This window comes from Daphnia magna, linkage group LG10 (assembly GCF_020631705.1).
Source record: "Daphnia magna isolate NIES linkage group LG10, ASM2063170v1.1, whole genome shotgun sequence".
Classification (NCBI taxonomy): Eukaryota; Metazoa; Arthropoda; class Branchiopoda; order Diplostraca; family Daphniidae; genus Daphnia; species Daphnia magna.
The window spans coordinates 3,635,559-3,660,795 of record NC_059191.1 but is presented as its reverse complement, the minus strand read 5'-3'; the positions used below and the strand labels follow the sequence as shown (position 1 = coordinate 3,660,795).

The window sequence follows — 25,237 nt, the reverse complement described above, 5'->3', positions numbered from 1 at the left end:
CACCCTTTTTTAAGTTAAGGCTGAGCCATATCTTTTAAAGTGGGTATTTTAAACGAAAGAAAACCGCTTAAAAAGCACCTACCCGAGTAATGACCGATCAGCTATTTTTCAGGTAGGTAGGTCGGTGCGGTTTAACGTGTCTGGGGTAATCCCTCTATCCCAGTACACAAAATTAAAATAGCTTCATAGGTAAAAATATTAGGTCTAAACAAAATTTTTTTACAGTAATGGATAGCCGATGATGGGGGCTATCCACTTCCGTTAAATTTTTGCTTAAAAAATACCTAACCGAGTAGTAAACCGATTGGATATTTTTGTCGGTGTGGTTTGACGGATAGTGAAACTAAATAAATTATAATCGGTAAACTATAAGCTCTATATTTTAAAAAATTACAGGAATGGATAGCTCTTGATAAGATCTATCCATTTGTGCAAAATTATCACATTAAAAAATTTTACTAGAATAGTAAACCGATTTAAAATTTTTGTCTAGGTCGGTGCGGTTTCACGGGTATCGGGTAGCCCCCACCTCCCTGATTTATGTAAAACTTCAATAATTTTTTGCGGAAAAACTATAAAAACGATAGAAAAATGCTGTCTGAAATGCAGCGTTTCATGATGAGCTGTATACTACCAAAAGATGGTGAAAAAGATGGGATAAATAAGAATTTTTAGAAACGCACCCGAAAATCAGAATTAAATTCTGAAATAATTCACGGGATATCGGAAGGGGATCTAGAAAATTAAGGTGTACAATTGAAGAAATAAAGTTAACCACAATTCCCGCTAATAGAGTTGGCTAACGTCCGAAGTTGCCAGTTCGATGAAATTGTGAAAAAAAAATTTGACACGAACTAGTAACAGTTCTTGCATGGCGGCTTACGGAATTTCGCCCGTTGTAGTTTTAGTTTTAATTTTTTCCATTGAAATTATCTTCCATTCCATTCATAATTGGATTACGAAATTCCTTCGTTATCAGGTAATCTTGTAATTTTTATTTGACCTCGATATAGACTGTACTTTATTTATTATTAATTTTTTTGTAGTCCTACATTTTGTTTGAGTGATCTCTTTCATCTATCGTCCGCATCTGACAGTGTTTTTGTTCTTCTTCGACATGTCTTGGAGGTGTTGTTTTTCTGGTTGTGGTTCCGAAGGAGTACCTTTATTTCATATTCCAAAATTTAATGAAAGTTTAAAAACTGCTTTGCAAGAAAAAAAAAAGGGATCGTAGAATTGTTTGGCTTCAAAAACTTAACGTGAAGGAATGTGACTTAAACAACAACACTCGTGTTTGCTCTCGTCATTTTGCATCTGGTTTGTAAATCAATGTAGTTTATAATCATTTGCATCAATCACAGTGTTTTAAATATCATTTTCATAACAGGTAGGCCATGTAAGAATTCTTTTCCAATGTTCTTGATTCCCTTTCAAGCCTTCTGGAATGTCGACTAATGTTTCTCTGTACAACCCTGTCAAAAACAGAATTTCTGACGTGTAGTGAAGGTGCCCAGTCCGGGTGAGAGTTATCGAAAGAATTCTTACATGGCCTGCCTGTTATGAAAATGATACTCCTTAATATAAATGGTACTCCTTCGGAACCACAACCAGAAACACAACACCTCCAAGACATGTCGAAGAAGAACAAAAACACTTTGTCAGATGCGGACGACAGATGAAAGAGATCACTCAAACAAAATGTAGGACTACAAAAACATTAATAATAAATAAAGTACAGTCTATTTCGAGGTCAAATAAAAATTAGAAGATTACCTGATAACGAAGGAATTTCGTAATCCAATTATGAATGGAACGGAAGAAAATTTTAATGGAAGAAATTAAAACTAAAACTACAACGGGCGAAACTCCGTAAGCTGCCATGCAAGAACTGTTACTAGTTCGTGTCCAATTTTTTTTTCACAATTTCATCGAACTGGCAACTTCGGACGTTAGCCAACTCTATACGGGTGTGTGAAGGGGATAGGGACTTTTGGGCTAGTTGCCCAAAGGACTCCAGGTTTTCCGACACTTGGACCTCTGGCACTCGACACTTGGACGACCGGTTCGCGACAGGAGGACATCTGTCTAGCGACGTTAGGACTACTGGTACCCGACGTTTGGGCGCGACAATCAATGTTGCTGAACCCAGCAAGTCCTTTACGAGATTACGACAAGTGAACTCCCGGGCCAGCGACGTTTGGACTCTTTTTCTTTCGGTAAGTATTTTAAATTCGATTGGTCTTCATATTTCATTGTAATTATTGTCTAGCTTATATTTATCTTATATTTATAGCTTGGATTTATCGGCTAGATTATAGATTCTCTTATTACTGTAATGTAAAAAAATTGAATACAATTACGTGAGTTTAGAGCCACTTGCAATAATTGTGTCATTGTTTTATTTACTTTTTGGACATGTCCTTTAACGAAAACCAAAGTGTTGTTTACGAATTAGTCGAGAATTTTGTGAAATCGCAAGAATGTCTGGCCAGCGAAGGCCTGGAGTTCGTGGACGGCAAGCAGTTGTTTAAGGGGCTTCCTTGCCTGTGTTATTTTTTAAGTTATTATTTTTTTTTTTCCTTATGTCCTGTCGAAGTGTAACCAAGCACTGTTTAAATTTACGTTTGATCGTGATTGCCATATGTGAATCTACCCAGAAAAGTTGTACAACCGTGAACGAAGAATTTTGTATTTATGTTGTTTAATACATTAACATTTGAACTACAATCTGTTTGTGTTCTGAAGTCTGACTGGAACAAACATGGTTACCCATATTCGTTCCATTTCAGAATACAAGAAGGGTCAGAAGTCTGACTGGAACAAACATAGTTACCCATGTTCGTTCCATTTCAGAATACAAGAAGGGTCAAAAGTCTGAGTGGAACAAACATGGTTACCCATGTTCGTTCCATTTCAGAATGCAAGAAGGGAAAGAAGTCTGACTGGAACAAACATGGTTACCCATGTTCGTTCCATTTCAGAGTACAATATTTACATAATTGTAATTAAACTTTCCTTCTATAATAAAAATAAATAAGTTATCCAGCCGATAAATGTAAGCACAAATATCTATACAATAATCATAGTCAATTAAAAATACCTATGTTCTTAACGATCCTTCAGCTGCAACAAATAAGCAAATCCGTGCGTCACTGGATTGGGAGTCCTTTTGTCGCTGGATGAGGAGTTCCTATGTCGTAAAGAACACAAAAAAAAAAGAAAACAAAAACAAAAAGATTCCAAACGTCTATTACCCGGGAGTTCGAACGTCGATTGCATGGGAGTCCACTCGTCGTTTAACTGGAAGTCTTTTCGTCGCTGAGTACTGGTCGAGTATTCTGCTAATTGGGTTCAGCAACATTTTGTTGTGTGTCCAAATGTCGGGAACCACTAGTCCTAAAGTCGATGGGCAGATGTCCTGGCGTCGTGTGCCAGATGTCCAAGTGTCGGAAACCTGCAACCAAAAGTCGTTTACCCTGGAGTCCTTTTGGTAACTCGCCCAAAAGAGTGCATGCCGTGTGAAGCACGTATTCAGTACTAAAATGTGAAAAAGCTGAAAAATTTGTCTAATACGTACGCCATGCCCCTAGCGGTTAAGACCGAGCATCGCCTACCAGATTTCTCTCAGCCTTATGGCGATGATATCTGTCTTTACTTCGTACGTTCGTAGCACAGACTTTACCCCCTCTTTTCCCTATTTTTCACATGTATTTTTCACACATCTGAAAAATAGGGAAAAGAGGGGGTAAATGTATAATTTTATTACCATACCAAAGAATTAGAATAAAATTTTGAAATAATTCACGGGATACAGGAAGGGGATCTAAAAAATTTAGGTGTACGGTTGATGACGTAAAGTTAAATACAATTCCCGCCAATACGTGTGTGTGAAGCACGTATTCAGTACTAACATTAGAAAAAGTAGAAAAATTTCAGAAAGTATACTCCCGCGGCCAAGCATCGCCTATGGATTTCTCTCAGCGCTTATGGCGATGATAGCAGTGTTGCCAAGCAAGTTCGCCTAATGGATTTCTCTTCAGCCTTATGGCTTGTTATGATAGATCGGTCTTTACTTTTGTAGTCTGTGTTGTTGTTTTTTGTTCAGGGCCTTGAACCCTGTTAGTCGTGGTCCGCGCTTCGTCCAAAACCCGATATATTATGTGTAACCGGGTTAAATGACTCGATCGAGCTATTTTTGGGTAGGTAGGTCGGTGCGGTTTAACGTGTCTCGGAAAACCCCCTAAACAAAAAAAAAAAAAAAAAAAAAAATTTAAAAAAAAAAAAAAAAAAAAAAAAAAAAAAAAAAAAAAAAAAAAAAAAAAAAAAAAGAGGAAAAAAAAAAAAAAAAAAAATTTTAAAAAAAAGTACTCCGAGTAGTAAACCGATTGGATATTTTTGTCGGTTTGGTTTGACGGAAAAAAAAAATAAATCGTGAACTAAATGAATTAAATCGGTAAAAAAGTCTATATTTGAAAAAAAAAAAAAAAGGATAGCTCTTGATTAGATCAATCCATTTGTGCAAAATTATCGCATTAAAAAATTTATAAAAAAAAAAAAAAAAAAATAACCGGTTGACTTTTAGGTCTTCGAGTAAATTATTTCGTGGCAACACTGGATGATAGCGTCTTTTTGTGTTTGTTCGTGTCTGTGGGGGGCTTGAGTTAGTCGTGATCTCGCCAACTTATTGATAGTGAGTTCGGTGGAAAGATTCAGTAATCAACACAGTAATAGCTGTCCGATTCTAATACTTTTTTCTTGTGTTAATTCATTCCGTATCAGTTTTAGTTAAAAATGACGACGGCTTCAAGACCCACGTTCGCCCCTGCTACTGGTGGCCAAGGTAGGGGAGAAACATCACTCAGTTCAATGAGTAAACAATATTCCAGTCGAGATCTTGCATCTCATACCAAACTTAAATACAGGTAAAATAATAACAGTTGGGGTGGTAAACATATTTTTAAAACATAATTTTTACAGGGATATTGGTCAAGGATCATCGGAGGAAATTAGAAACAAGGATTTGAAGAGAGATCTTGAAGAACGGGAGAAATTTCACAAAGATAAAGGTGATAGAAAAGATAGAACACTAAAGAATGTTCCATCAGTCACATCTGCCCAGTAAGTAACTGAAAACTCTTTGGGGGGAATTGTGGAATTGTGGTTTAAATGTTTAACTATCCTGTTACAGCAGAAAATTTCGTGTTGATTCCACCAGTAATGGCTTAGATACAGATGACCCTATTGAAGATGAAAGTGATGATAGTATTGATGAGGAAGAAGAAGATGATACGGCTGAGTTAATGGCTGAATTGTTAAGAATTAAAGCTGAACGAGCCTCTGACATGGCCAAAAAAGTATTTAGTGATACCATGTATCATTTAAGTGTATTTTTTCTATATTAATCTTGTTTAGGAAATGGAACTCAGACAAGAAGAAGAACGGATAAGAATGGAGAATATTTTAAGTGGTAATCCATTGTTAAATTATGCTGGGAAAGCTCAAAAATCTGATTTACGAGTAAAACGCCGATGGGATGATGATGTTGTCTTTAAAAACTGTTCCCGTGCTGAACCTGAACGAAAGGAAATAACATTTATTAATGATTCCCTTCGTTCGGAATTTCACAAAAAGTTCATGGATAAATATATTAAGTAATTATAGTTTCTGTGCTGATAAAATACATTTCCGACTTACATATTCTGGTGTTGAGATTTCCAATTAATCGTAGTGCTATGTAAAGAAACTAAAAAAATCAACTACCTATGTTTCAGCTTTATTCAGGGCTGACAAAAAATTCTAGCAAATGCGTAATATCGCTCGCTACAGTATGTCAAGGTTTTTGAAAATGTATTAAGACTGCCTGACAACATATTTAACGATAAAAAAAGCGTACAGTCAGCTAGTTCTTCATTGTACGTAACACTGGGAATATTTAAACATCTGCATTTCTAAGGTTTTCGAAAGTCAATAGAAAGATATCGGTTTCTCCCATTTTCTAACATTTATTCCTAGATGTAGCAAAATATGGGTGTTCCTAACAACTTGGTCTCCGCGAGACGGTCTCGAAGGGTCGAGACCGTCACCCGTCATCCCAGTGGGACTATCCCGGCCCTCTGATTGGCTCTCTCTCTCTCTACCCTTAGCCCCTCCACCCCTTCTCCTTGGGGGGGGGGGCCGGGGGGGGGGGGGGGGGGGGGGGGAGTAGTCGGGCTGCCGCCTTCATTTGTTTGTTTTTCATGTTTATTTATTTATGATTATTTATGTTTATATTTATTGTTTCTAACTTACTATTTTGTTAATAAACTATTTGTATCTTCATTATATCGTTTTAAATTTTATAGCACAGGAATAAATTAAATATAGACCAAGATCGGATGCTGAGTTGCCAAGGCTGAATTCCGACCTGCGGTATTTGTCCTCTCGGCCTTGGAGGGAAATGAAAAATAATATATTTAATTAAGTTGTAGTTAGTTTTATTACAAAATCTTTTGGAATCGTGTACTATACCTCTTTGCTGATATAATACAAAATATTTTATCTCCAAAAAAGCTGTTATTTTTACATAATTTTCATAAACACATAAATTTTGGACAAGACGTTGTTTGTAGTTTGTGCGCTCTAGATATATATACTAGATCCAATAGACTTAAGTAACAATATTAATTTTTTTTTAACTTTTTTGTGTATGAATATTTTTTCGTTATTGTTCGTTTTTGTTTTTAATTTATTAATTTATGCTATTACACTACTTATACCTTTATTAAATCGCTTTTCAATTTATAAAACAGGAATGAATTAAACATCGGTGTGTTTCCATCAGAATTATTGTGAATGAACTCTCAGGGGCAACTGGGTTGGTGCGGGTTGGGAAAAAAGGTTTTAAACCCCTTTTTTGGGACAATCGGGAAAACTATAAGTCCAAAAGTTTTTAATAATTTTAGGAATGGATATATCTTGATAAGATCTATCCATTTCTGTAAAAATATTGCTCAAAATTTACCTTATTGGGAAGTAAACCGCTTCGGCATTTTTCAGGTAGGTCGGTGCAGTTTAGCGGGTCTAAGTTAACCCTCATCTCCCAGTAATACGGAAATTTAAATAATTTTTTGGGGAAACTATAGGCAAAATAATAAATTTTATATAAATGGATGCTCTTGATAAGGGCTATCTATTTCCTATAATTTATGAAAATATTCATACACTAAAAGTTTCAAAACAATGAAAATTATTACTTAAGTCTATAGGATCGAGTATTCTCTAGAGCGCAAAAACCAAAAAAAGTTCTTGCCCAAAATTTTTTTGTTTATGAAAATTGTCTTAATTATTTTATAGAAATGGATAGCTCTTGATAAGGGGCTATCCATTTCTGTAAAATTTTTTAATTTTGGTCTTATAGTTTTCCCGCAAAAATTATTTAAATATTAAGTATTATTCGGGGTGGGGATTACAAGATACCCGCTAAACCGCACCGACCTACCGGAAAAATGGCAAATCGGGTTACTCTTCCAAAAGTAGTTTTTAAATGTTTTTGCAGAAATGGACAGATCTTATCCAGATATATCCATTCCTATAAGTTTTTAAGTTTTGGCTTATAGTTTCCCGATCATTACAAGTCGGTTTGGAACCCCCAACCAAAATGGGATGACAATTTACACTAATTTAAGAAAACACACCGGTAATTAATTCAATCTATTATATAAAATGAAAAAACAATTAATGTAAGTAAAAATATTGTATTTGTAAAACTTAATAAAGAACAAACAATAAATGTAAATAATAAAAATACACGAAAGCAACAAACAAATCAAAGCGGCACCCCCACGAAAAACACACTGTGTACATCAGGAAAATGTGGAGCGGAAAGCAGAAAGACATAGAAGGATGTAAGGGTGAAGAGAGCCAATCAGAGGGCCGGGATAGTCCCACTGGGTGTACGGGTGACGGTCTCGACCCTTCGAGACCGTCTCGCGGAGACCAAGTTGGTTCCTAAAACGCGAAACGAACAAAAAAACGAATAGCGACTAAAACGCGGAACGCTGTGCGAAACAGCACATTGCCGGGGGGCAATGCAAATTGGTAACCACGACCACGAGCAAGACCTACTTAATGTTTAAGGCCTGTACAGTGCCGGTCCAGTTATAGAACCGGCCTGTGCGCGGTTCTATAACTGAATGGTTCTATAACCAAGCACCCGATCTTAGTGCCACCTATCGTCGGTTCTTTCATCCCTCAAACTTTGACGGTCTTAGAATGTAAGGGCACACAGCAGAGTGGTAATGCTGTTCGCTATAGATCTAGAGTCCCGTGTTCGAACCGCTGCTATGACTAACTTAAAAAGATTTTTAATACAGTATATGTGTAATATAGTCTATGGCTATGAATGGTGAGATACTAGTGTATCTTCATTGGTGGGGGACCATTCACAGAGGAAGTGGTTTGATGAACTAGAAGAACTGTTGTTATACCAGAAGGAAAAAGAAATTAGAGTTGGTAGAAGGACTGGAATGGAACAAGGTGCTAGAAGATAAGAATGAATAGTGGAAGCTATTGTATTCTATTGTATTTGGTATGAATAACTTTACCGCCTATTATTATTATTGTATTTGGTATGAATAACTTTAACGCCTATTATTATTAGTTGGGTCATTAAACCGATGTACAACATTGCCTAAAAAGATAAAACCCATTACAGTAATATTTTTTTGCATGTTTTAAAAGGCAAAACCCATTCATTCCCGCCTTAGAAAATCGAAATAGTTCCTAATACGGCCAACGGTGGCGCTGAAACACGGCAAAGAAAAATCGGTTCGATAACCGAGCCGGTTCCATAGCTAGGCGGTTCTATAACTGGACCGGCACTGTAGTTGAATACTGATGACGGATAGGCGTTACCTAAACCTATCGAGAGCCAATCAGACAAAAAACAAGGGTTACAAAACACCATCTGGCGCTCGCAACTGCTACCTCGTTGAAAAACACCCCCAAAATCAGTGTTCTGTCGAATAAGGAAAAACTTGATTCGTTTTGTAAACGAATACGAATAAGCACATTATTTCGTTTCAAATAGTTTGCTTTGCTAGTTAATTGTAGATTGCATTTATATCTGAAATAGGCGCGCAATCAAAATAGCCGCCATAATGGGTGTAAGGAAGGGGTTACTATTATTGTAATTTATAGTACCAAAACTATAACTATCTTAGTAAATTTTTACACCAAAACATGCTAAATGTTTTAAGGTATCTTAATTATGTATTACTTTATTGATTTGGCGTATATTAAGACCCAAACGATGTGCCCAAAGTTTGACAGTTTTGGTTCTTTTTCCCTCCCCCCGCAAAAAATTTTAAAATAAAAAAATTAATTACGGCTAAAATATTACATGCATGTAAAAAACACAAATATCAGTCGATAGCCTTTGAAAAGAGCTATATTTTACATGTATTTTTATTGAAAAATTATGAAAAGAAAAAAATTGCTTCAACATGAAAATTTTTTTGCGTTTTCTCACTTGGGTCAAGTATTGCGCTGGTGGGATAATAAGGAAAAAAACTTTCATGTTGAAGCAATTTTTTTTCTTTTCAACATTTTTCAATCAAATACATGGAAAAGATAGCCTTTTTCACTCATCCTTTATCTTTCCTATTTCACCGGGTCCTATTTCTCCATGGCCTTTTTTTGGGTCCTATTTCTCCGGGTCCTATTTGTCGGGGTCCTATTTCTCCGGCTACCATACAACATACAACAGTTCCAAACAAAAACACACATTTGAAATAAATTTATTCCTAAACTACCTAGAGGCATTAAATAATTCATTAGTTTAAAAGAAAATGTTAATTGTTTTATAATTTGAACTTGGAAAGTTTTCTTTTAGGGAGTTCTGTAGTCCTTCGAACTCATGTGATTTAAAATCCCAACATCTGAAAAATAAAAATGAAAAGGCTAGTATGAAGACTTTACCAATTTGAATGTATTATAATTAAGTTACCTGATTGTTTAATGTATTGATTTATTTTCTAGTGGTACCAAAGTTGATATTTTTCACCATAGTGGAGAATTTTTTTCGTGTGTTGGAAACGATGCCAACACGCTTAACATATGTATATAGCTGAACCTTAAATAACACTATTAGAAATTAATGCCTCTAATTATAACTAAATAAACGTGAGTTCCTGTCAAAGAATTAATTGAATTGATTAGTTATTTACAAAAATGTTACATTACCAAATAGAGGATTCCTCGTGGAAGTGAAATACAAAAGTTTTTCTCATTTAACATTTATTATTTCCTACCAGGAGTGAAATACATACATTTTGTCATAAAATAAACACACATTTTAATCTAGCTTCAATAAAACTTACATTGTAGCAAATAAACAATAAACTAAAAACACAAAATAAGTTTTAAAAAAGTAAACAAAACAGCTGAGAAGCTGTCGTCGAAACCATGGGAAAGAAAACAAATTAAGGCTGTGCCCCGTGTGCCATGTAACGGCAGAGTCATAGAACCTACCAGGGTTCTATGACTCTGGTAACAGCATAGGGTCCTATGACTAAAATTGTGCCACTGAGGGTAGCACATTGAAAGACGCGACGTAACGGTACGACGAAGTGGTGGTCACATTCGTCCTAACGGTACGACGCGTTGGCTGATATCAAGTTGATACTGTACACTGTACAGTACATGTAACATGTTTCCGCATCCCGTGATCAATATTTTAGTTAACGCCTTTAGTTGGTTGGTTCCGCACTGAATTTCAGGATTTAGTAGAGAACTAACGGACTTATATTTCCGCGTTTTAGGAACTGTGCGTTCCAATAAACGCGGTAACACAGGCTTTAGTTTTTATTTGTATCAAATTGGCCTCCTGGTTTGTCTTTCACTTCAGCTGTCATAAAATGAGCGCTTTAGTCTGGGATATTAAGAATGGGGAATTAGATTCTGTAAAGCACGAAATTGAAAATAAGGTAGGCGAAAACGCATGATTGCTTCAGGAATTAAAACATTGTTTGATTTTTACTTCTTCTTTGTTCTGTTGTAGGGCATAGATGTGAACCTTGATGTAAATGGGAGACCACTTATTTTGCATGCTGCCGATTACGGACATCATGCCATTGTCAATTACCTGATTTCGAAAGGAGCTGATCCAAATGTAGGTGAAAAAACTTCATCATTTGGTAACATTCCTCATTATAATCATATTTTAAAGGCAAAGGACTCATATGGAATATCAGCATTGTTAGCGGCTATTTGGGAAGGACACACAGAGTGTGTTAAAGTCTTAGTAAGCAAGGTAAACAATGTTTTTTTTAATGCTATTTTGATAGGTAACCTACTTTTTCCATGTTGGAGTTTTCACAGTATGCCAAATGAATGTGCAAATGCTAGAATTATTTACTTATATGTTTAGGGTGCCTTGGTTAAAGGAGTATCTCCAGATGGAACATCATATTATGATGCTGCAAAAAAGGATGAAATTAAAGCACTGCTGAAATAAGGAAATTAAAGGGCATGCAAAACACTTTCCTCATTTCAATTCTTGTAATTTTTCATATTCATTTCCTTTCTGCTAGAGGAAAGTTGTTGTAAGAGATCAAATGTTTTAATTATGAAAATACACCAACTTGTCAGTATTTTGGTACATCTTTGGTATCAGCCATTGCAACTATGTTCAAAATTCATTTTTGTCTCTGGAAGCAATGATGGTTCAAATAACATAAATGACAAAATAAGAAACTTATCGCAAAATTCAACAATAAATAGCATCTAAAAATCTAAACGATTCTAGGCCGACTCCCGGAAATTGATTGTAACTGAGGTCACGTGGCATGTTTCTTTTCTGTTCCATAATATTAATTTAGTCCTTATTCTGTGTCTAATTGATACTTGTTCTACTGTATTTCTTTAAATACAAAAAGTCTTCTTGTTCTATTACAACTCAATAAGAAACTGTATGCACAGAACGCCAGAAGTAAGCATAAATTCCCAAAACTTCGTTCTCTTGAACGCCCTATCGGATCCCGGTTGGTCTGTAATGGAAAGCGTAAAGGAATGTAATATAAATTCATCCTACCTTTACTGAAATAATAAGTCGGATTGAAAGCGACATTAAGGATACCGATCTTACGCTCGGGTGAATCATGGAGAGAAAATAATTATAGTTTAAAGTCACACGAATTGTCGGCGGAAGTGTGAGTTCAATAAATCAATTCAGGTTGTAATAGCCCGGTGTTAAAACCACTCCCGAACTGTGCTGCCAGTTCGGACAGGCCACTTATCTCGTGCTTGAAGAAGGTATTAGTGAAAATTCTTTTTGATTTTCGAGTCATTTAGGCATTGGGATCTTGATCTAAGGAAAAAGTGAACGTCAGCGCGAATGCGGTGCAGGCACAAGAACATTTTTGAATGCAGCAAACAGGTAGAAATATGTTCTGGAGAGATCCAGTTGGTTAAAGATGATCACGCGTAAGGCGGCTGGTGTAAGAATGTCGTCGTTTCAACCGACTCCCCTTTAACAACGACTGTCGGTTGTTGCAGGTGAGTCAATTAATTGTAGGCCTTTATTCTCCGTCGCTGCGGTGTATAGGTTACTATGGGTTGAGGCTGTGTGTTTTTAGCGAGATACCTTAGTTATGCATGCAAAATAGGAATTATGTTACAGAAGATGAGAGGTTACAGGTCCCAGCTTTCATTCAATTACTCAGCTGGTTACGACTGCGTTTGTTGGTTGCATTAAAAGGGGTCAACCTTCTTTTTTCCCCTCAGTGATTTTTTCGTTCGAATATTTCGTTATTTCCTGTCTAAGGCTTATCAGTGAGTGGGTCGAGTACAACATGGGTGTCAGCTGCCAGTCGTAGATCCAAACCAAGGCTTGAATTCAGGTATCTAGTGGAAACGAAAAGTTGTAGTTGAATCCTTATGGGGGTCATGGGTAAAAAGCGTGTTCACAAATTTCATCGAGTAAATCTAAATTATTTTCCCGCTCACTTTGAAACACTGAGCAGGAAATTCAGAGCGCGATTATTTCAGTGAACTACTGCCAACTCATATTGGATCACCACGTAACATTAGTCAAACACAACTTTTCGAGTGATGATAAGGCAGTTTAGACATATCTTCTGGGACTTAAGTACAACATTACGGATGACTGTTACTCAACCCAACACTACCAACAGTCTTCTTCGGTACACCGATCGTATCCTTTGCACTATCGTCATCAACAATCAAGTTGCTCAACAATATTCGGAGCAGTGAAAAACGATTGGTTTCCTTTCATCGATCAGGAATGTAGTCGTCACTCGTCAGTTGCTTTTTCCATCGTCCTTTTACCGTGATTTGTCTTCTACCATCCTGTAACTCCATTGTGAATTCCCGCTACAGAATCTTTCCCTTTCTCTTTTTTGCTAGGCTGAATTGGGGCGTCAATTGATACTGTCTCTAAAAATACCAATTAAAATAAACATCGCTTAGTTAAACAATAAGACAAAAAAGCAAATAAAAACATATTTAAGAAATATAAAAGGCATTGTATTATTACATGAATAAAAATTCAAAAACTTGCAAAAACATTATTAAAATACGTAATGATGACAACGTCTGGATTCATCATATGATTTAGCATGGAGAACAAGCTAGAAATTCAATTCAAGTTTTATCTTTCTCTCCCGTATTGTTTACTGGCTACCTACGAAAATGCATTGTAAATGGAACTCCCCCTGACAAAAGTAGTATGATCCACCAATCAGAATAATAATGCACTTAAAGTGATTTATTTCCATTAAAGATGGACGACATCTTAGAGCATTATTTGAACAAGAAAAAAAAAACTTTGAATGACAAAGACGGCGAAATCAGAGTAACCTTCCCCGGCATTCTTTTGCTCCACAATGACAGAATAACTTTTTATCTGGCACGCTGTCAACCTGATAACTGTAATCCCACGTAAGCTCAGTGCCAGCACGAATAAAAGCGTGTGCAAAAAATCCTACCCATGGAAATCGCAAATCTTGGGTATCGACGAAGACATTCTGGACGAACACGTTTGGCTTACAGCAATGCTGGATAAAAAAAGAAGAAATAATATTAAGGCTGATTTGAATGATATGCAACTTTGCCGATCGTTTATACGTTTAGATATCTTCCAATGTTGCCGGTGCTTTTGGCATCCATTACGTAACAATGTTCATTAGGGCCATAGAGTTCACGTGTCTTTTTTTGACAATCATCCTTCTTTATCAAACTGGCAACTGTCGACGGCAGCGAGGGAGGTGATATTGCTTCACGACACGCTGAATCGTTGATCCCGTTTTCCGCTGGCACCGAACTTTTCGATTCGGAAATATCCGAAGAATCAACCGAATTGCCTTCTCAACAACGACGAATAAAACAAAAGTTTGTATAAAACCAGGCAGACTAAGTAACATGAACCACAGATCTCACCACTACTGGAAGATTGGGAAATATCACTGCAATAGTCGATATCGATATCAACCTCACTTTCGTAGCCGTCTTTAGCTTGTTCTATGCTTTCAATAAGGTCCAATTCAGCCAAATATTCATCGCCGAATTGTTTTCCGTCAACATTGGCTTCTTGCTCCGTTAGTAGTTGTCCCGCATAGACGCAAATAAATTGACCTTTAGGGATGTCATCCAGGCAACGGATGCCCCAACCTCGCCTCTCTGTCCGAAACAACTAAAAAAAAAAATCATACAGACATATAATAAATAAATACATAAATAAATAATGAAAAAAAGAGACAAAAAAAAAAAAAGGAAACAAACAAAAAAAAATTAATTCTTAAACAAATAACAAGAATTAAAAAAAAATTATATTTGCACACCTTTATTTCCAATAGGATCGTTACATGAATAAGGGATTTAGTTTAAATAAATTTGGGTCGACTCAGTTTTACACGCTGATACACGTGGTATTTTTTATTTATTTAAAAAATATCCTAAGTGTGTTAATTTCTTCGTTAAATTTGGTATAAGCTCCTATTTTAAAATTGACTCTCCAACATGTTTTGTGGGCGGTCCTTAATTTCTGATGAATTTGCAGACGACACGCAACTCACACTCGGTTTCGGAGAGTGTCTCAGACAAAAACCATAATTTCTGATCTCGGACGAGTGTCGTCTGCAAATTCATCTGAAATTAGGGACCGCCCACAAAACATGGTCGAGAGTCGCTTTTAAAATAGGAGGAGCTTATTCCAACTTTAACGAAGAAATTAAACACACTTAGGTGAATTTTAAAAATAAATAAAAAATACCACGCGAATCAGCGTGAAAAACTGAGTCGACCCATTTTTATTTACACTAAATCCCTTATTCAAGCAACGACCTCTATTACGAAAAGCAGCAAATTTTACCTGTAAACGCAAATGCAATGGCCTCTGTGCCACCCTATTGATGCAAGTTTTACGACACGAGCACCGAGAATTACATTCGTACACACCTGAAAATGAACAAGTTTAAAACGTCCGTTACAGTGAAAACCATTAGCTTATATACCAGTGACTACATTCTGCATAAGCCGGCGATATTGATATCCAGCATTTGGATCAATTTTTCCACTAGGTCCCCAACTAGTAGCCTGTTTGGAAGAGAAAAGGGAGAACGGGATTAAGAGTTGGAGAATTAAAGAGAATCACGAATGTTCTATACCGTTAATGTCAGTTGCCAACACTGACACTTTTCCTTATTCTGACAATCGTCTGTGCAATCACAACAAACGAGGAAGTTGGGATCCAAGTTAAGATTTACATCCTCTCGAGGTATCCGCTCCGTGCTGTACTCGACATATTCAGGATTACTGCGATCAATGGAATTAACACAGGACACGCGAACATTTTCCTTGCCATACGTTATGTCTAACATTAAAGATCTAGTTGGTTAAGCAAAGAAATTTGATTCGATAAATATTTGTTCATACCATTGATTTTGCTATAGACAACTTCTGGCTCAAATTCAGTAAAGCAATGTACAAAATTATCGAAGCAAAACAGATCGACCCCAAGTTGACTCTCAGTCAAACGAAGGTAGCGATGTACTTCATCCATGTTCCGCATACGACGGCCGCAAGGAGCACGATAAATGATACTCAGGCGTTCTCCGTGTCGCTGTTTTGTCACTTCCCGAGACCAACCACAGGACATGGGAATCGAAAGGGGATTGAGATCTAAATGGATTCAAATGCAGAAACAGTTTTTTATGCAATATATGCGGATCGAAATCCTGTATGATGAAAGGTCCCGGTTTCATAATTTTTTTTTAGTAGGGGCTAACCTTAACTTTCCACTTCTCAATTTTACTATTTGGTAATTAAAAGTTTATGAAAACATTAAAAAAAAAATAGTTTCATTAAAGCAATTTAGATGTACAAGATTATGCTTCAATAAGGTAGAAAAAAGTCACTTTTTTTGTCTCCATCGGCGTAAGGATAATCTTCCACACACTTGCTACTGCACTGATGGGGCTCAAAATCTACATGCTGATAAGTTTCGTTAGGTCGGGCTCTAAATCGTCCCTTGTGCTCGGCATTCACTGTTACATCGTCCCCACGGAGGGATATGGAGGGTGAAACGGAAAGTGGTTTTAAAATCTTGGAGGTGCTTTTACGGGCGACCGCTCGAACCACATTCTAAGTGGAAAATAGACAGAGGAATAAATATGCCAGAATTTTCAATTTGAATATTACCTCTCTTGACGAAGAAGACGAAGAAGGCAATGATATAGAAACCGAGCTATTCAACGGAGATCGGTCTACATCTCCACGAGTATATTCAACATAAGGAGCATTTTTTTTCTTATGGACGAGAGCCATATTATGCGTAGGTCTTGTGGCTCCTTGACTTTTTCTGGCTTCTGCGTTGGCTAACAAATCGAAGAGAGGATGGAGACGAGTTGAACCTCTATATATCCACTCAAATCGATTTTCAGAGGCAAAATAAATGTTAGCTAACGATGCATCAACCATTTCAACTCGCCCTTGAAACCAATTTCCGTTCAATTCCGTTTTGACCGTTTGGCCACGTTGCAGTTTAACCATAGCACGTTCAGGGTATTGTTTAAGGTAATTCGACACAAACGAACGAGAGTTCATGTGTATGTCTTGCCAAACGTCTCTTGAAGAATGGCACACCATGGTAACCTATTGGACATCTTTAGTTTTGAATCATATCAGGTTAAATGAAAGAAAGGGAAAATACCTACAAAAATAATGTGGTTAAAATGTAAAATTACCTACATAACCTAAAATTACAGCAAGTTTACCTGCTCATGTGTGCAGTACTGTGCATATCCATCATCGAAAAATATCAGGTACCGATACTGGTTCAGTGTTTTGGGTGCTTCTGCCACTACTCCAGCATAATACGAAGAGGGTTTCAGTTTCCCATCTTTGTCTTCGACATATTGTGCGATGACCCGTGACCCCACGGTTAATTGGACTGGGCTTGGCTCAGCGTATGCGAGATATTTCAAAGGGAATGTTCGTGGTTTACCACCCGTGTCGAAACGGATAACGTACAGTGTTTCCGGATTCTCTTTGACCTAAGTATTGAGTAAATTCATTGGAGAAATGAAAAAGAAAAACTGAAGTTTACCCTTATCACTCGTCCTTTTCCCCATGGGGCCAAAAGCGAAGATCTCATCGCAAAGATAGGTTGATTCACTTTAATCGGTACATGGATAAACATGCCACAGGGTGGAAGGGTGATTTGTTTGCAGGTGGATGATGACGACAACATAGCCTCAGATGTAACGGTTGTGTTATTATGTTTCGTCACATTTCCTTGTGTGTCAACGTCAATAGAGTCAACAAGGAAAACTTTTGGCTCGTGCGAAGAATAGAGTTCCTTTCGCAATGCATCCAAATGCTTCTCTAGTTTTGAATGGGACACATCTATTTCTGCCATCTTATCTTTACTTTTGCTCCACCTTTGCTCTATGATAATGGTTAAAAAAATTTACAGCACAATAAACATTTCAATTAGCATATATTACCCAAATGCTTGTATGAAGCATCAACTTGTTGTTTGAATCTGTACTTCTCCATTAAATGATCAACAAACTGATCAATATCTCCCTCAACTTCCACTTCTTCAAGGCTTTCTATAGATTCTTCTGAATAGTCTTCATCATCAATAGTAACCATTTGGTTTTTGGGTTTCTTTGGGCCCAAGGCTATACTCTTATGGTCATACAGCATTTTTAGTAGAACATTTTGGTGAGTCTCAGCATCCCTGAAGCACCTTTGGCAAACCCTTCTAACACTATGTGTTTCTACTTTAAGACCAAAATAAGCACACACAAAATACGGGGCTATTTGAAGATTTTCTGTGCTTCCGCAATCAGGATTAGAACACATTTTCATATGTAATTTGTTCACCAGCTTATCCTCATTTCCACTGGAAGAGTGCTTCATGGTATCTTCAGAGTCATTTACACTGAAATTTTTAACACTACGCCGTCTACAATCTGATCCTTTGTGACTTAAACCACAATCATAATCTTCACTGCATTTGGCTTCTGAATTGTTAGATGAGTAGGCCATTTATATTATCTAGGTTCATATTCAATTACATATAAAAGGGCTAGAACTACTGGGGGAACTGAGATTCACAAATGCTGAATAGATTCTCAAAAATCCCGAATCGAAAGTCTATTTTACCCGACCAAAGTTACTTTGTTTTTACTTTACTTGTACTGAATTCAGAGACACAAATGAACTGAAAACTGTTCTGCATCTACTGGTTGACAGAAAACTAGCTATTTTAGAATCACGATGTTGCCAAACATAGTGAGGCAATGTTGCCGTCATTAAATCAACCTATTCTCAGCAGAGTAATAGAACTAGGGCTCGGCCCCGCGACGATCGGGTACGATTTTGGCTGAACCGCGCGGTTCCTTTCTTTAAAAAGGCCAAACCGGTGCGGATCGGTAGTTGGAGGTCAATTGGTGATTTGGGAACCTTGATCGCACCGCGGTTCTCCACTGGTTTTACAGCTGGTTTGCTGGGCCACACCGCGGTTCTTACGGGTCACACCGCGGTCTTCTAGACAGTTTACACAAGTTTACACATACAAGTTTTACACAGTGGAGAAAAAAAATTTACACAAAAAATTCAGTATTAAGATTATTCGTATGGAATTTAGTGTGAAAAACCAGTTGTATTTTTGCCTTAACATCATTACAACAATTTTCTGAATCATCATTCGTCAATGTTTTTTCAATATCGAATTCAGTCAGATTGTGGGAACGTGAATCAATATTCGTTGATCAAACCGGCTTTAAACCAATGAGCGCAAGCAGATGAGGGCTTCAACAATCTCGGGATTTAAGGCTCGTCCTAGCAATTCCAAAACAATCTTTTCCAGTGCTGAACGTTCTCTCACTGCCTGCACTAGTGGCTGGAATACTTAACATATCTCTAGCCATGTTTGATAATTTAGGCCATTACAGCAATGCCTGACAGCCTGACCTGACTCAATTAAGTCAATTAGTCAAAGTTCGAAGTTCAACTCAGGTCCCACCTGGCAACCATTGGCGCCACTTTACGCTCAACGCGATTTGATTGGTTGATTTGAAATTTCCGCCAAATTTTCAAAAAATTTCAAAATGGCGGCGGTTCGCACCGGTTTGACCGAATTCCAATACCGAGAACCGCACCGAAGTCAAAAACGTCTAAACCGAACCGACGGTTTGGTGATTTTTGGCCGGCAAACCGATGGTTCGCCCCGATCGAAAACGATCGGGGCCGAGCCCTAAAGTATAGAACCCTGGTTGGTTCAGGCTGAGAGAAATCCCTTTTAAAAAAAAAAAAAAAAAAAAATTTTTTCAAAAAAAAAAAAAATTTTTTTTTAAAAAATTTTTTTTTTTTTTTTTTTTTTTTTTTTTTTAAAAAAAAAAAAAAAAAAAAAAAAAAAAAAAAAAAAAAAAAAAAAAAAAATAAAAAAAAAAAAAAAAAAAAAAAAAAAAAAAAAAATTTTTTTAAAAAAAAAATTTTTTTTAAAAAAAAAAAAAAAAAAAAAAAAAAATTTTTTTATTTTTTTTATTAAAAATATTTTAAAAAAAAAAAAAAAAAAAAAAAAAAAAAAAAAAAAAAAAAAAAAAAATTTTAAAAAAAAAAAAAAAAAAAAAAAAAAAAAAAAAAAAAAAAAAAAAAAAAAAAAAAAAAAAAAAAAAAATTTTTTTTATTTATTTTTTTTTTTTAAAAAAAAAAAAAAAAAAAAAAAAAAAAAAAACTATACCGCGTTTCGTTGGTCTGAATGTCTAAAATTTCGACAGTTTTGGGGCGGAGCAAAGTGGTGGAAACTAGAATCAAAGTCATCTATCGAGAGAAATTGAATTATTCAACGGCCATTTCAGTGTTTCTATTCGAGCTTCAATTTTTCTGGTATCGTCTGCTCTGTTCGTTTCCTTTATCACTGTTGTGATTGGCTGTTGAAGTTTTCAAACGTATTTCCTGATTGGTGCACTTATCACACACCCGCTAGAGGCTCTGACTGCTATTTCCGAAATAAGGCACAACGACAGACGATTCCCCCCATGTCATGAACCAACCAGGGTTCTATGACTCTGTTCTCAGTTCAACCAGAGCAATAGAATACTGGTGTAGCCACGGCCATGTTAACTCCCCCTCTCGAATTTTTTCCCAAAAGTTGTTGCCAATTTCGCGTATCGATTGTGAGAAAATGAGGCAAGATATCGATTTAAGTGTCCCATAACCGTAACTGCCACCTATGAATTGAGTTTTAAGGGTTGTTATTGTTATAACAACCCATATCTTTATACATACATTTTTTCACACTAATTAATTAAGCCACGTTTTGTTTACTTTCTGAAGTACAGACGACGAAAATGAGCGAAAACATAGCGAAAACGTAATACATCACAAGTTCACAACACAGCCGCTGTGGCGCTTTCGTTATGGGACAAAGACTTTCAGGCCAAAAAGGCAATGGGAGGGCCCGGCATAAGCGTGGCTACACCAGTATTCTATTACTCTGGTTCAACTTCAACTTGATCTCGGTCGCCGGGGCGAACCCTACCGTCTTTCATGGGTACACAGAAAGGTGGTAGGGTTCGCTCCGACGACACTAGGGGGAATTATTTACATCGTGAAGCTACGCATCTTCCCCCCTCTACACAAAACCCCCGAGCCGTATTTTTTTGTTTTGTGTTTGTTATTATTGATGTTTATTGTTTATTTTTCATTCTGTTTCCTTTCCGTAATACCATGGTCTAACATTGGAGGTCCCCGAACTGTCGTGTACTAGGTGTTTCGTCTGCTATTTCCGCTGACAAATTTTGTGGCACTCGCTAGGGGCGTTGACTACCCGGATAAGTCATAACATTCCCTCCAAAACGTGGTCAACATAATGGGGAAAGTAGTCGCTTGTGACCGTTTTCCACGCTGTTTTCCTCTGGATTAAAAATTTAAAAATTTACTACAAAAAAAGGAAATCTTAATCAATTCCTCTTTGTATTACACACCTTAATATACATTAATACACATTAATTGACCATCTTAGACAGTTTTCGCAGCTTATGCTGCCCTTCTTTTAATTTCTGGCTAACCTCATTTTTTTAACGTTTCGCTTCCATATGATATCGGATTTCTATATATTCAAACATTTAAAAAGGGACCATTTCCATGCGATGTTCGTCGCAACAAATTTTTGGCAAAACAGTGCCGTTCAAAAATGATTTTGAACAATTTTCTCGACTTAAAAAACATGCCAAGAGAGGCAAAGGCTTGCGTTTTGCCTCTCTTGGCATGTTTTTTACATTTGTCAAAGTTGAGAAAATTGTTCAAAATTATTTTTTTCGGAAAAATTTTACATGAAAGATTCGTTCCACCAAGTCATCCATGATGTTGCATGCGACGGCCTTGTTTTGCCAAAAATCAGCTATTTTTCAGGTAGGTAGGTCGGTGCGGTTTAACGTGTCTCGTGTAATCCCTCTATCCCAGTACACAAAATTAAAATAGCTTCATAGGTAAAAATATTAGGTCTAAATAAACAAGTTTCATTTAGAGGAGGGAAGATGCGCAGCTTCACGATGAAAATAATTCCCCCTAGTGTCGTCGGAGCGAACCCTACCACCTTTCTGTGTACCCATGAAAGACGGTAGGGTTCGCCCCGGCGACCGAGATCAAGTTGAAGTTGAACCAGGCCCCGCTTCAATCAGGGAACATTTTAGTCGATCCGGTGCGGGGATAATCTTAATCGGGCAAGTGATTTCGGTGCTCGGTGCGGTGATATCGGTAATCGGTGCCTTCCCCGATTATCAATGAATAGTGATAAAAATTGCGGTTGCCCTGCGGCCAACAAGAACAAAATGTGACCTTAGTCACGTGATTCTCGTTGGCCTATCAGAACGCAAGGCCACTGGTAAGATTAACCCCTTATGGCTGAAGCGGTGCTATCGGTGCAGCACCGATTATAGCACCATTCCGCACCGAAAAAAGAAATTCACGCACCGAACTTCCCCGATTCATTTTAATCGGGGAAGCTTAGCGGTGTCCCCGATTAGAATGTGATCGGGGCCGAGCCCTATCACACAATGACACAAATGCGAAAATCGCATTTGTGTCATTGTGAACGTTGAGAACGCGCAACCCTGGATGTTTTACTGCTCTATATCAAGGCCTACTTAATGCTTAAGGCCTGTAAACTCAAATACCTCCTATGGCGGGTAGGCGTTCCCTAGAAAAACAAGGGTTACGACGACACCATCTGGCGCTCGCAATTATAGCCTCGTTAAAAAATACCCCCAAAAAACTTTAACACTTGTTATAGTTACAAAAACACATGAATAAAGATAAAACAAGAGGAAATCAAATTTTTGAAAGGAAAAGTGTGCTAGTTTGACAGCAATATGTCAATTGAGTAGTTAAAAAGAAAAAAGTAGTATGTTAAAAATATATAAGTTTTATCATGTTAATGAAAAATTTTCTTCTCGTTCTTGTAGTTAATTGAATTAATCACTTAGGATAAAAATCTATAAACGGATTAAACATTTTCACTTAGAGATAAAATAAAAAACTTATAAAGTATTACTCACATTGAAAACATGACATAATATAGACTTGAACCTCCATACTCATGTCCATAAATTTCTAGACGTAGTCTTTATCAACCATTCCAATACCAATGAAAATTCTATTGAAATGGTGAAATGTAATGATGAAAATATTGCTTTGTGGAATTCTTTAACTAAAAGTTAAGGATTCTAAGATACTCTTAATTAAAAAATACAAGGAAACCCTGTTTTTGCTTAATCTTGGATTAAGGTTTTCGAAGCAGTAGCAGTAGCGAGCGCCAGATGGTGTCGTCGTAACGCTTTTTTTCCCTCTGATTGGTTCTTGCCAGGTAACGCGTCACCGCCATAGGAGGTATACGAGTTTACAGGCCTTAAGCATTAAGTAGGCCTTGACTATATATGTATACATATATATTTTAACTTTTATATTTGGAGAGAAGAATATAATTTTTGTAGTAAGAGAGAAGAAATATTTGTAGTTGCAAAGAGTTATATATTCTGTATAATGGCATCTAGAGGAAAGCCTGCAAAGAAGGAAAAACTAACCACTAATGAAGAATTTGATGTTCTGGATGTAAGAGATGTAGGAAAAGAGGCTGAAAGTTTGTTACGCTATGCAAAGAAGTATATCAGTGAAGGATCCCATTCAAAACAACTAGCTGTTGGCGGTGTTTCTGGGTGGTAAGCATTGTAAATTTGTTAGGTATCACTACTTATCTAACCAAATTGGTTTAGGATCACTGGATATATTGCAATGAAAATAGGGAAGACGATTGCAACTGCAGTGGGAGGGAGCTTGATTCTCCTTCAAATTGCTAACCACAAGGGTTACATAAATGTAAACTGGTCAAAAATGAACAAGGACTTGGATTGTGCCACAAAAAAACTTACACGTGTGGGATCAGATCCATCAATTCCCCAAATGCTTGACAAGGTATTTTAAATTTATCCACTTGGTGCATGGTTAGATCCTTGTTCATCAATGCAGCATGATAAGTCACACTTGTTTCATTTGTATCATTTGCAATTAGGTTCAGCATTTTGTAGTAGAAAATGGCTACTTTTCCTGGGGTTTTTCTGGTGGCTTTCTCTTAGGCCTAGCATCATAACCATCCATATTGTAGTTTATAAATTTATTGATGGTAAGCTGTATGGGTGAATGAATATATAAGTGGTGAACTCCTGAATCTGTTTTGTAGTGGAATGTGTGTATGATCTGTAAGTATTTGGGATGAGGAAAATTCTGGATCATAGAACTTCTTCATTTATTACCACCCTGATTTGTTCATAAAGACCAGATCATATTAATCTTTTTCTATTTTGCATCCCCTCCGCAGAAAAAAAATGAACAAAGAGAGGATGTATGTACTTATTTAGGATAACTGAACAGCGATTGTGAAATAATCAATTAAGAGAATTTTTTTTTGCATTGGTCTAGTTTTAGTTGGTACCTAAGAGTTGGAATTCTGCCGTGTTCTTAAAAAAAAACGAACGTTCCCATCCTTACTTGGTTGCCAGAAGCGCGCAATTTCACGTCCGTGTACTCTTCTATAACATTGACAATAAAGCGTTTAAAAGGGTGATGTCTTAGCAAATTCGTTTAGCAATCTTGCGTACTGGGAACCTTGTAGATTTAAACTTCAAAAACTAAGTCCATAAGTTGCTACTAGAGTGCAAGTGAAATTCGACCAAATACTAGGTCGAACTACATTTGTATCAAGATATTTATTGCCTTGTTTTGTTACCTGTTTTCTTAACTGTCATTCTTTTGCATTTGCATAGGCTGCCGATTACCTAGATGAACAAGCAGAAAAAGCTGGTCGAGTTCTACGAAAAAGAACAGCAGGAAAGAGCAGTTGGTACGGAAAGCTCTTCGGTAAGAAAGCCTCTGATGGTCCCGAGGCATTTTACATTGGATTTTTCGGTGGTTCCCTTGTTGGGTTGGTTATCGGTGTCATTTTTTAGCGTTAAAGGCTCAAAAACAATCACGAGATATGAAGTATTCAAGCACTTGTAGAAAGTTGTATTCATGGAGAAAGTCGACAAAGGAGAAATACATGGCATAAGGCATTCGGAGCAACGTCAACAGCTTCTATGATACGATACTAATCTGACCGTTGAAAGGTCATGGAAAACACTAACATGTCAAGTAAATCGAAAAATCGCCCGTCACCAGTTACAAATGAAATATA

The 25,237-nt window shown here is 36.9% G+C and overlaps 4 protein-coding genes and 5 long non-coding RNA genes across 15 annotated transcripts; 5 read left to right on the top strand and 4 right to left on the bottom strand.

Moving 5' to 3' along the window:
• The first annotated feature begins 917 nt into the window (after window positions 1–917).
• Window positions 918–1,409, top strand: LOC123477098. The gene is made up of 3 exons (XR_006652397.1): window positions 918–979; window positions 1,047–1,317; window positions 1,388–1,409. It is a non-coding gene; the product is annotated as an uncharacterized LOC123477098 (long non-coding RNA).
• A 1,264-nt stretch (window positions 1,410–2,673) lies between these two features.
• LOC123477097 lies at window positions 2,674–3,930 on the bottom strand. Its single transcript, XR_006652396.1, has 2 exons — window positions 3,255–3,930; window positions 2,674–3,190 (listed from the first exon to the last, which is right to left on the bottom strand). It is a non-coding gene; the product is annotated as an uncharacterized LOC123477097 (long non-coding RNA).
• Window positions 3,931–4,686: 756 nt separating this feature from the next.
• Window positions 4,687–5,697, top strand: LOC116919577 (spliceosome-associated protein CWC15 homolog). 2 transcript variants are annotated; one of them, XM_045180477.1, is made up of 5 exons: window positions 4,687–4,724; window positions 4,780–4,922; window positions 4,978–5,118; window positions 5,192–5,354; window positions 5,413–5,697. In XM_045180477.1, exons 2-5 carry the CDS (start codon window positions 4,792–4,794, stop codon window positions 5,653–5,655), a joined length of 678 nt encoding a protein of 225 aa, XP_045036412.1. In that variant the 5' UTR covers window positions 4,687–4,724; window positions 4,780–4,791; the 3' UTR covers window positions 5,656–5,697. The 2 variants fall into 2 exon arrangements, with proteins under 2 accessions (XP_045036412.1, XP_032781488.2); XM_032925597.2 differs by having other exon boundaries at window positions 5,189–5,354.
• LOC116919578 lies at window positions 5,366–6,095 on the bottom strand. The gene is made up of 2 exons (XR_004391958.2): window positions 5,695–6,095; window positions 5,366–5,572 (listed from the first exon to the last, which is right to left on the bottom strand). It is a non-coding gene; the product is annotated as an uncharacterized LOC116919578 (long non-coding RNA).
• A 3,455-nt stretch (window positions 6,096–9,550) lies between these two features.
• LOC123477096 lies at window positions 9,551–10,659 on the bottom strand. Its single transcript, XR_006652395.1, has 2 exons — window positions 9,986–10,659; window positions 9,551–9,917 (listed from the first exon to the last, which is right to left on the bottom strand). It is a non-coding gene; the product is annotated as an uncharacterized LOC123477096 (long non-coding RNA).
• Window positions 10,660–10,802: 143 nt separating this feature from the next.
• Window positions 10,803–11,630, top strand: LOC116932785 (myotrophin). Its single transcript, XM_032940627.2, has 4 exons — window positions 10,803–10,964; window positions 11,039–11,149; window positions 11,207–11,290; window positions 11,408–11,630. The coding sequence occupies exons 1-4, from the start codon at window positions 10,896–10,898 to the stop codon at window positions 11,492–11,494; spliced, it is 351 nt and encodes a 116-aa protein (XP_032796518.2). The 5' UTR covers window positions 10,803–10,895; the 3' UTR covers window positions 11,495–11,630.
• An 892-nt stretch (window positions 11,631–12,522) lies between these two features.
• LOC116932786 lies at window positions 12,523–13,847 on the top strand. The gene is made up of 2 exons (XR_004399715.2): window positions 12,523–12,878; window positions 13,002–13,847. It is a non-coding gene; the product is annotated as an uncharacterized LOC116932786 (long non-coding RNA).
• Window positions 13,221–18,786, bottom strand: LOC116932783 (histone-lysine N-methyltransferase SETDB1). 3 transcript variants are annotated; one of them, XM_045180475.1, is made up of 13 exons: window positions 18,003–18,786; window positions 17,603–17,943; window positions 17,271–17,549; window positions 16,696–17,148; window positions 16,413–16,638; window positions 15,931–16,176; window positions 15,663–15,868; window positions 15,510–15,591; window positions 15,368–15,453; window positions 14,437–14,689; window positions 14,125–14,360; window positions 13,986–14,054; window positions 13,221–13,434 (listed from the first exon to the last, which is right to left on the bottom strand). In XM_045180475.1, exons 1-13 carry the CDS (start codon window positions 18,550–18,552, stop codon window positions 13,372–13,374), a joined length of 3,090 nt encoding a protein of 1,029 aa, XP_045036410.1. In that variant the 5' UTR covers window positions 18,553–18,786; the 3' UTR covers window positions 13,221–13,371. The 3 variants fall into 3 exon arrangements, with proteins under 3 accessions (XP_045036410.1, XP_045036411.1, XP_032796514.1); XM_045180476.1 differs by lacking the exon at window positions 13,221–13,434 and adding an exon at window positions 13,751–13,926; XM_032940623.2 differs by lacking the exon at window positions 13,221–13,434 and having other exon boundaries at window positions 13,751–14,054; window positions 18,003–18,785.
• Window positions 18,787–23,410: 4,624 nt separating this feature from the next.
• LOC116932758 (FUN14 domain-containing protein 1) lies at window positions 23,411–25,121 on the top strand. 4 transcript variants are annotated; one of them, XM_045180284.1, is made up of 4 exons: window positions 23,411–23,726; window positions 23,781–23,979; window positions 24,077–24,187; window positions 24,484–24,626. In XM_045180284.1, exons 1-3 carry the CDS (start codon window positions 23,551–23,553, stop codon window positions 24,152–24,154), a joined length of 453 nt encoding a protein of 150 aa, XP_045036219.1. In that variant the 5' UTR covers window positions 23,411–23,550; the 3' UTR covers window positions 24,155–24,187; window positions 24,484–24,626. The 4 variants fall into 4 exon arrangements, with proteins under 4 accessions (XP_045036219.1, XP_032796477.1, XP_032796476.1 ...); XM_032940586.2 differs by lacking the exon at window positions 24,077–24,187 and having other exon boundaries at window positions 23,412–23,726; XM_032940585.2 differs by lacking the exon at window positions 24,484–24,626 and having other exon boundaries at window positions 23,412–23,726; window positions 24,077–24,232.
• Window positions 25,122–25,237: the final 116 nt, after the last annotated feature.